The following is a 10,774-nucleotide window of genomic DNA, read 5'->3' on the forward strand; positions in this document are numbered from 1 at the left end:
TATTAGCGTACGTTTCGGTCCCATTCTTTGGACCTTCTTCAGCGCATTATAAGTAACTCAGTGCTGGGATTTACTTGCACATTTCGGCCCGATTCTGTAGCTTACGCCTACTGCCCCCCACTCCTCGCTCGTGCGTTAGCAACGAGTCGCCAGATACGCGTAACTAAGGAGTGCGACGCTACGTCTCAGGAGTGTCCGCATGTAAAAATGTCTAAATGCCCTAGCCCTAAATATAACGATAAGATTTATTAAATAATTAAATCAATATATTATATATTCCGTTTATATAATTTACATACTTTTGTGATACTTTATTCAAAGCTTTCTCTTAACCCGATTTAGAATTATATCAATTTATAACGTTAAAATATATGTAATTTATTTTCGCGTACATTAAAATCATACAATATTATCGATAATGTCACAAAATATACTCGTAATAAATAATTATAATATAGAACGATTGCAATATAATTATAATTACGAGACAATAGATTTCCACATCACCCATGAGGTATTATTGTTAATGCGTTTTTTTTTAAGTGGTTTCCCCAGTAGGCCTATTCCACTAAAGAAGAATAATCCGTTCGCGTACATATATATATGGAAAAATTATACTAAAGATAAAAAAATAAAAGAAAAAAAGAAGAGAACAATCGTGTAAACATCAATTTGATATTCTAAGCCGTTTATGTGAATTTACAAGGGATAAAATATCTACGGGAATATTAGATGAACTAGAGCGCATCAAAAAAGATAATGATGTATCGCTCAAACAACAACGTTTATCTGTTTTCGTATATTTTAATTTTGAAAAAGAACATTCACATAAATACGTAGAACCGAACATAGAAAAAATTCGAAGACCAAATTTTATAAGTTCGGGATACTTTGATGAATCTAAAATCTTAAAGAATTCAACACTTTTCTAGCCGCGGTTTAAGAGGCAGATCATTTTGCAAATCGCAAAGTTCTGCCTGAAGTTCTATATTTTGTTCTTCAATCGGAACAAGAAGAGGATTCTCAAAAAGAATTAGATCTTTTCTAAGCAATTCGAAATCATTAAACCGCATATCAAACTGGGTTATTAAAGAATTAATTATAAATGAAGTTGTTTCTGAAAATTACAATCTTTGCCGTATTCTTCGAAAAGAATTTGACAAGATGGATAAAAGTAAAAATTATTTTTTTCTAAATGATTTTTAAATAATAGTAATTTTCTACGGAATGAGTCGGTATGACTAACTAAGTCTGATATAAGTTTGGTTGGCCTTTTGCAGCTTCAAATTTAAATTATTTAAATGGGAAGTTAAATCTGTAATAACAGCTAAAACTCAGAAAAAAAATCTAGATCTTCGAAAAAGGATTTAAATTCGTCATAATTTATAGACATTTCTTGCAAGAAAAGGAAGATTTCTTTTCTTATTGTAAAGAATTTCTCTAGACATTTCCCTGCGCTAAACCATCGAACTTCGGAATGTAAAGGTATATCTTTATAAATTGCATTATGCTCTTTGAGAAAGGATTGGAACTTTCTGTGATTCAGAAATTTGTGTCCGCCTTTTATTGCATTAATAATTTTAGTAACTATCTGCATTGCGGTACACAATTTAATCGCTTTCCCACATAATGCTTCCTGGTGAATTATACAATGAATAAGGGGGAACTTTAAATTTTGCTGCTTTATTTGGCCGAAGAATCCAATTTTCGAACCTGTCATTGCTTTCGCATCAGTTTCAGTTACGATAGCCGAACATTTAGAAAAATCGATATTAAATTTTTCTAAGGTTTGTTCAACGGCTCTAAAAATATCTATCCCGGTTGTTGTGCCATGTAATGGTACAAAATTTAAAAGCTCCTCGACATATGAAAAATCGTTTTGTACGATTCGAGCAAAAATACTCAACTGGCTCACATGTCGATTATCGGTGCTTTCATCGAGGCACAACGAAAAATACGAGCACGTTGCTAATAAGTCTTTTAATTTTTCTTCTATGGAATAAGCGATGTGAGTAACTCTTGCTGCTACTGTTTTTTTATTTAACGGTATACTAGTAGCTTCTGCAAGAGTTAAAGAATTTACAAATGATTTTACAGCTTCTATGAGGCATTCCTTTACAAATTCACCTTCAGTAAACGGCTTAGAATGTTTAGCGATTAAATGTGAAATAGCATATGATGCAGTGACTGCTTTTTCGGAAGATACAGCATTATTATCGATTTCAAAATTTGTGTTATCACTATAACCTTCTTCATATATTAATTTTAAACTATTTATTAAATTAATCTTTTCATCACAGTTATATTTTGCATATTCATTGAAATGTTTATTTCTATAATGTCTTTCGATCAAAAATTTTTTAACACGAGAAGGTTTATAACCACATAAAAGACAAACTGTTCTATTACGAATATGTGCGAAAAAATTATTCTCCCATTTCTTATCATAATGTTACACATACCTCTGTCCATCAGCCATCCTTCACGTTTGATGAAGAGATTAATGTGGAAGAAAGTTAAGTATGCACAGGAAACACACCAGAAATGTTGGAATTGCTGCTGAATGAGCTGCCGCCCAGATAATCTTGTGAGGGGCACTGAGGAGAGAGATGGCTCAGGAATTGTAGTTAGCGCTGCCCCGATGATGAAATGCCCGGGGGTGAGGGCTGCCAGGTCTTCCGGGTCGTCTGAAAGTGGGCACAATGACCTGGAGTTGAGGACTGCCTCGATTTGGACTAGAGGATTTGTAAGTTCTTCGTAGGTTAGGGCAGTCTCCCCTATAGTCCGTCGTAGATGATGCTTGACCGATTTGATAGCGGCCTCCCATTTACCGCCAAAGTGAGGGGCTGCCGGAGGATGAAGAACCAAGTGATGCCGTCATGGGTCAGTAGCTGAGCAAGTTCCGAGAATTCCTTTGATCCAGCGTTGAATGAGTGGCCTTCACTTGGACACAGTACAATTGGACACGGTGCAAATGGACACGTTACAAATGGACACGAGATTGTGCACACGGTTCAATTGGACACAGTGCATTTGGTCACATTAATTTTGGATACAGTAGCTGTTGGACACATAAGAAAATACGCATCGTTTACTTGGACATCGCTCAATTGGACACTGTTCATTTGGACACCGTTCGTTTGGACACCGTTCATTTGCCCACCGTTCGTTTGGACACCGTTCATTTGTACACAGAAACATGCGCACTGTTTGTTTGAATATGTAACAGATGGAGAGAAATAAAAATCATTTTGGGAAAATATAATCAGTATTCTTATAACACTTTATACTGGTAAATCTATGTAAAATATGAAATCGTGAAAAGGAGATACATTTGAAGGTTATAATATCTGTCAAAATAAAATATATTCATACTTATATATCTCTGATACTGATGTCATTAATTTTACATTGCTTTTAGCACTTTGTTTAGCCTTTCGCATATTTGGATGTCATGCATGGATACAGTGGGTTCCGCCCCCCCCCTGCGGGGGGGCTCCACTTCCGGAAGATATAACCTAACCCAAACCTATTTCTTATTTAAAACAAAAATTTGGTGTGGATTACGTCGTATAATTTAAATAAAATTTTGGTGTCCAAACGAACGGTGGGCAAATGAACGGTGTCCAAACGAACAGTGGGCAAATGAACGGTGTCCAAACGAACGGTGGGCAAATGAACGGTGTCCAAACGAACGGTGGGCAAATAACGGTGTCCAAACGAACGGTGTCCAAATGAACGGTGCGCATCTTTCTGTGTCCAAACGAACGGTGTCCAAATGAACAGTGTCCAATTGAGCGGTGTCCAAGTAAACGATGCGTATTTTCTTATGTGTCCAAAAGCTACTGTATCCAAAATTACTGTGTCCAAATGCACTGTGTCCAATTGAACCGTGTGCAAAATCTCGTGTCCATTTGTAACATGTCCATTTGCACCGTGTCCAATTATACTGTGTCCAAGTGCTTCACTCCCGCGTTGAATAGCCGCTTAAGAGATGTATCTGCCCCCAGAAAATTGGTTCCACAGTCGCTAAACAGAGTTTGGCAGATATCTCGCCGTCCCGTCAACCGCCGATACGCTGCGATAAATCCTTTTGTTGAGTAATCCGTCACTGCCTCCAGATGAACCGCTGAAGTTGAGAAGCAAACAAAGATGGCTAACCAGCCCTTGTAACACTTAGCCCCTCGTCCTCGCCAAGTTTTAAGAGTGAGGGGGCCGGCGTAATCAACCTCTGTGTTGAGGAAGGGACGAGATGGCGTAATGCGAGATGATGGCAATTGACCCATGAGTTGCTGTGCCTTTACGCCACGTTGTCGAGCACACCGAACGCAGCGGAGAATGTGAGATCTTACTGGAGCTCGGCCACCAACGATCCAATAAGCCTAGCGAAGATATGTCAAGGTTACCTGAGTTTCGCCGTGAAGAGTCCTTAGATGAGCGTCCGATATAATGAGTCGGGACAGATATAAATCCCGTGGCAAGATGGCTGGGCGCTTGCATTCAGGGTCCAATTGAGAATGCCTGAGCCGGCCTCCAACTCTGAGGATGCCCGAATGATCGATGAGAAGTACGCCGATTGAACTGACCAAATCCAATATAGTCGTGAAACTTCCAGATCTGCAGGTGTGAGAGGTGTGGCCAGAGAGGACTGTGGTATACCTTTGAGGATCGCGCAACACCGTTGACAATGAGCAGTAATCCGAACAAGCCGTGTGAGTGATGAGTAACGATAGAGGAGCTCCCAGATGTGGTGTTGCCTTACTGTTGAGGAGGTGAGAAGCTGACCGAGCCGCTCCTCAAGAGTCGCCGCCGAATCTAGCTGTGATACCGTGCTTGGCCAATGTTGAGGAGACTGTACTAGCCACGAGGGACCATTCCACCAAAGATGATGCCGAGAGAGTTGCGCGGAAGAGAGACCGCGAGAAGCACAGTCTGCTGGGTTCTCCTTGCCGGGAATAAACCGCCAATGTCCCTGAGGTACGCGTTCTTGAATTGCCGCCACTCGATTCCGAACAAAGTCTTTCCAGCGAAAGGGATGACTATTGATCCAGGTGAACGATACTGATGAGTCCGTCCACAGGTAGATTGGTATCTCCGCAAGTTCTAGGGTTCGTTGAACATAGCTGATAAGACGAGAAAGTAGAACTGCCGCCGTGAGTTCCAGCCGGGGAATGGTGGGAGATGCGACCTTGGTTTTGGCGCACACCAGTGTGATGATTGGCTCTATCCTGTGAGGAGTGACCTTGATGAACTGCAACCGCGCTGGCAAGTTGCGAAGCATTCGAGAATCCATGAAGCTCGACCATGGCTGACGGCGTGGAAGACATCCACCGAGGAATCGTGATGGAAGTCAGGTCAGACAGCTCTGAATGGAAGTGCGTCCACCGATGTCAAAGTTGCGGCGAGAGACAGTCATCCCAGCCGACCTTTTCCAGCTACAGTTCCTGGAGGAGCGTCTTCTCTCTGATGATGACCGGAGATAAGAATCCCAATAGATCAAATAGTTGCGCTACTTCTGAGAGTATAGTCCGTTTGGTGATAACGGGCCGGTTGGAGGCCTTGCTCTGGAAGACGAACTGATCCAAGTGAGGCTGCCATGTGAGTCCCAAAATCTTGCCCTGAGTGTTATCCGAGTGAGGCTCTACCGTGGCGTCGTCCATAGGGAGAGCCTGGAATAGCTCCGGATGATTACTCTGCCACTTCGCCAGAGGAAAGCCGCCCGCCTTGCAGAGATTTACCAGTTGGTGAGCGATAGAGGTCAGCGCCACCACAGATGTCGTCAATATACTTGCCCTTGAGGAGAGGGGGGACCGCCAGGGGGTACTTTCTACCTTCATCTTCGACATGTTGAAGGAGGACGCGAACAGCTAAGAAGGGAGCTGATCAGGTGCCATACGTGACCGTTGTGAGTTGATACGGAATGATGTTGAGCTGATCGTCGACCCAGAAGATCCGTTGAAGATCCCAATCGTCTGGATGAACCTGAATTTGGCGGAACATCTTGGTGATATCCGTGATAAAGATGTACCGGTCGCACCCAGAGAAAGATATCTGAGATGTCTGGTTGGAGGTTCGCACCCGTGTGCAGAATGTCGTTGAGGGAAGATCCCGTACTGGTGAGGCTGGACCCGTTGAATACCACTCTTAATTTTGTGGTGATACTGTCATCCTTGTAACGATGCATCCCTCCAGCGTTACCCGGCCGTCGATCCGCCGGAAGTCCGCCGCCCGACAAACACCGGTCGGGCATAATGCGGAGGCGCCGAGCGCCCATTTTTAAGATATAGAGAAAGTCGTTTGAATTTATAACCGCCGTCAAGACGCGTTGTTTACCGGGAATCGTCGCCGCGCTCGGGTAACCGTACCGACCGTTCCCGAAACCACCTGAGTCGCGCGCGGCGGTTCAACTTGAAACAATATGCCTTAAAACAATCAGGCATATTACGCACGCGCACCCGCCGGAAAAAGCGGTATAAATAAGAGCCAATTTTCTATCTCGAGACCAGATCTTCCGCAACCACCAGAGTCAGTACGACGCCTGGAATCCAGAACGATCCTGAAAACACGCTCAAAGAGAGAGAAAACGGGGTTGGGAGTACCCAGCCTCCGCCGAGAGTTTGCGGCATCTCTAAGAGCAATCCTTTGAAATCTCTGCGACCGAGGAACACGAGGTTGGGCGTACTCAGCCTCCGTCGGGAGTTCTCGACACCTCACCCGCATCCGTCCACCTACGTGCAACGGCGATCATTCAGTGGTAGGGAGTTCCCTGCCATTGACGGGTGTTCCCGTCGGCCGTTGCACTCCTGCATTCTATGGGAAAACCATCCCCGACGAAAATAATACCGCGATATCCGCGAACTCGCAGTAATTCCGCGACGGCCATTACCGCGATCGGACTCGCCATTAATACGGCGCGCTAAATCCCGCTCAAGGGGGAGGATCTAACCCGGCCGCGACATCGATCGACGCAATCAGATCGATACCGACACGTCTAAGGACCGCCCACCGGCCCGACCGAAATTACCGCCCGGTAGTTAGCGGCCTCTGCCGAAATCCAGATCCGCGCACGTCATCGATAATTGTATCGAATCGCTGAACGCGCGCTCCGCAACACACTCCGCGCATTGTAATTCGGATGCATCGCGATCGCCTCGACCATACACATTGTAAACCATACGAAATATTTCACGGTCGCACACGCACTCGCTCGCTCACCATCTCACTCACATACAAGCGCACACGCTCACACACACACAACATTTATACACATACACTCACTCTGTATCCACACATACTTACACGCAATAAATTATATTTTACCTAACGTATCTATCGTTCGTCTCTCGATACCCTTTCACGAGCCCCGGATCCCGACCGAGTTATCCACGACCGCCTCGCGAAAGCGGTTTATTACATCCTTAAGGACTCCATGATGAAGGAGGTAGAACACCGGTGATGGTTCTGCAGTGGAAGGGGGAACCCTGACCATGTGCTGAAGCTCTTTGTACTCCCGAATGAATGATGAGTACAGATTCTGACAAGTCGGATCCGTTGAAAGGCGCCATAGTATGCATTCCAGGCAACATTGAGCAGTTACTCGCGACTTCCCTAGTTGGCTTGTCTGTAACTTGAGGGGGAGCCGTACGACATAATGCCCCGCACTATCCCGAGAATGAGTGTCCTTGAAATGAGTCTCACACTTCTCTTCGTCAGGGTTGAGCTGAGTTGTGGAGAATGAGGGAAACTCTTCTTGAATCCAGAACTTCATGAGAAGATCGTGAAGCTCATGATCCACCACGATGAGAACTATGAGCTGAGGCCGATGGTGCCGAGGTCGGACCGAGAACAACCCATCCAAAAATAGTGCGTTGAGCGATGTGCTCCTCCTCCAACTTTTTAATGATGTCGGGCTGGATAAACAGCCCGTAGGAGTCGGCACCGAGGATTAAATCTATAGGTCCGGGTGTGAGGAAATCTGGATCCGCCAGCTGGAGCCCGTGAAGGTGAGGCCAACTATGTTCTGCTGTCGCTATAGATGGGAGTGAGGTTGTTAAATTCTTGAGGATGTAACCTTGATGGATTGCGAAGAGTAAATTGAGTGAAGTGTTAGAGGGACGACACGCCGAGTTCGCTCCGACTGAGATCCTCCAATACCTATGATGGGGACAGAGGCGTGCCGTCGAGGGATCTGGAGGATTTTGATAAGTTGCCCGGAAGCAAAGGTGAGTTCAGATCCGGGATCGATGAGCATCCTGACCGAGTGAGGCGAGCCGCAAGGTGATCGGATGATAGTGCAACAAGTAGCGAGTAAGACTGCCGGACGAGTGAGAATTACCGAGTGAGTTTGAGAGAGGACTGCGTGTGTGAGTCATTTCGAAGCCGTTGATATAGTGCTCTTAGTTGGTGAGGCTGGCGCCAACGTCTGTGAGGCTGCAGTCTAAGAGGTTGCCTTGCCTTGTGTCGCTGACAAACGTGGGGGTGGTTGGCTATCCATGTGTATCATGGTATGATGCTTGTTGCCGCATTCTCTGCACCTCTTCGAGTTCTGACAGGCGATTGCGTTATGCCTGCCCAAGCAATTGAAGCAGAGGCGACGGTCGATTACAATGTTGCGCCGCAGATGAGGAGACATATCTCTGAAACGAGGACAAGAGACGATGTAATGAGGGCCAGAGCACAGTGCACTTCCGGAGGTTTCCGAATTTCCGGAGGGGGGTGAGATGGCCACATGAGCGGAGGCCGTCGACGGTTTGCTGCTGTGTCGTAATGCCGGGGACGCTGGATAGTCCGCTGGAGAGACGCTCAACGTTCCGAATTCCATGCTTTCCATGGCTCGAGCGCGGCCGGTGAGAAATGTGCGAATGTCCTTGTATGATGGGGGGTCTGTAGTGGAGCCAAGCTTGACTTCCCATGCCTCTCGGGTGCTTGGGTCGAGTCGTTGGACAGTGAGGTGAACCAAGAGATGATCCCAGTGTTGAACAGGGGCTCCGAGAAACTCCAAGGCATTGAGCGCTTCCGTTGTGGTGTTGAGGAGGGTGTTGAGCTCATTGGCTGACCGCTGTGAGATGGTCTTAGTGCGAAATAATCCATCTACCTGGGCCGAAATGAGAAGCTGCTTATTTTCAAAGCGACTGACAAGCAAGTCCCAAGCGGAGACGAATGAGTCCTCCGACACTGACAAGTTGGAGATGAGTTGAGCAGCCTCGTCCATGAGGCTGGTCCGGAGATAATGCATTTTCTCGACTTTGGAAATGTCAGCATTCCGTCCAACTAACGATGAGAATAAGTCGCGGAACGGCCTCCACGCTAAGAAGTCACCCGAGAATTGTGGAAGAGTGATCTCCGGAAGATGCCGTCGCGCTGATGTCTGCCCGCCAATTGAGAGGTTGGCTAGTTGCGAGCCCGAGAAAGGAAGAGTCCGTTCCTTCTCCTCAATCTGCGTAAGCAATGCGGCTTTTGCGTCAGCATAATATAAGAGACACTGATCGTACACCTTTTTCTGAAAGTAATCGTGATCCAGGAGGAGCTCAGACTTGGATTCCGCCATTCGCTCGTGACTCGCTTCAAACTTTTGCCAATTGTTGTCTATAAGGTCGAGTTTCATCTTGAGCATCTGCAGTTGGAAAGTGGGGAACGTCGGTTCCTTACGCTCGAGAGCCACCGATTTGATGTAGGTGTACCGGTTCAGTTGCAGAGAGAATTTCGCTTCGAGATTGGACATGATGAATTATGCTTGTTTTGTCCGATGATTTCCAATTGATTAAATTCCTGAAGAGAGAGTGTCCAATGAGCCGTGCGTCTCCGAGGGTGAGAAAGAAAGGTCCATATCCCGCGCACTGGTCACAAGATGGCCGTTGAGAGGGTGAGCCTGAGCACAGCGTGGCTACGAGAGCGAGAGAGAACGCCCCACATGTCGCGGAGATCCGTTACCGAGCGCCCGAGTCCGTCCGAGCGTCGCCGAACACGCACGAACTGGCGAACGCGACGGAAGTCTGAGAGCGAGAGAGAGAGCATGTCGCGGATCGTTCTCGAACTTTCGCCGGTAGCACGTGGAAAGCACACACGCTATTCTCTAAGTCCGCACACTGAGATGTTCGTTGCCGCACCCACAGATCCGGCTCGAAGGACCAAAAAATGTTTGATAAAGAACCCGAGAAGTTTCTGGTTTCAGGGGGTGTCGGGAAGAACAGTTAGGATTCACGCACACTCACTCTGGTCCAAGTTGTACCTCACAAATGTTCCTCGCGCAAACGTAATTGGATGCTTAATTTGCGATAAGTTCTTTGTCGTTACCGAGAACCTTGAGAAAACCGGGAGATTGTTTACATGATCCGATCCAAGAAACAAAACCGAATTCCGAGAGCTTTTGTAAACTTTTCTAAAGGCGACGTGTGTCACGAAAGACCGGTACTCACAGAATGATCGAGAATCTCCGGAAGGGTCGATATCGACGCCAGTGTTGTTCTCAAGGACGCTTTTTTCGCGCATGCGCATTAAATATAGCCTTTAGGTATGTGTCACATTTATAAGAAAAAGGGTGCTATGGAACCTCTACTGAGATAATGTTAAAAATAAATTAAAATATTTTATAAATTATAAATAAATTACAAATAAATAATTGAATAATTAATAAAAGATGACATGAATGAGTTTAAAAAAATTTTAGCTTTAAACATATTATTGTAAACAATATACATGCACAATTATAATTATAAAATATTAAGTTTTATGAAATATTAATATTAATAAAATAATTGTATAATAATAAAATAAA

At 45.3% G+C, this 10,774-nt stretch overlaps 3 protein-coding genes across 3 annotated transcripts; all 3 read right to left on the bottom strand.

The window, feature by feature from the left end:
• Window positions 1–917: 917 nt before the first annotated feature.
• On the bottom strand, window positions 918–2,479 carry LOC138944073 (general transcription factor II-I repeat domain-containing protein 2-like). Its single transcript, XM_070314941.1, has 3 exons — window positions 2,463–2,479; window positions 1,472–2,270; window positions 918–1,079 (listed from the first exon to the last, which is right to left on the bottom strand). The coding sequence occupies exons 1-3, from the start codon at window positions 2,477–2,479 to the stop codon at window positions 918–920; spliced, it is 978 nt and encodes a 325-aa protein (XP_070171042.1).
• Window positions 2,480–5,435: 2,956 nt separating this feature from the next.
• LOC138944075 (uncharacterized) lies at window positions 5,436–5,837 on the bottom strand. The gene has a single exon (XM_070314942.1). The coding sequence runs from the start codon at window positions 5,835–5,837 to the stop codon at window positions 5,436–5,438; it is 402 nt and encodes a 133-aa protein (XP_070171043.1).
• Window positions 5,838–8,437: 2,600 nt separating this feature from the next.
• LOC138944076 (uncharacterized) lies at window positions 8,438–9,721 on the bottom strand. The gene has a single exon (XM_070314943.1). The coding sequence runs from the start codon at window positions 9,719–9,721 to the stop codon at window positions 8,438–8,440; it is 1,284 nt and encodes a 427-aa protein (XP_070171044.1).
• Window positions 9,722–10,774: the final 1,053 nt, after the last annotated feature.

This window comes from Polyergus mexicanus, unplaced genomic scaffold, assembly GCF_030449975.1.
Source record: "Polyergus mexicanus isolate NDT 795.1 unplaced genomic scaffold, iyPolMexi1.0 SCAF_83, whole genome shotgun sequence".
NCBI classification, from domain to species: domain Eukaryota; kingdom Metazoa; phylum Arthropoda; class Insecta; order Hymenoptera; family Formicidae; genus Polyergus; species Polyergus mexicanus.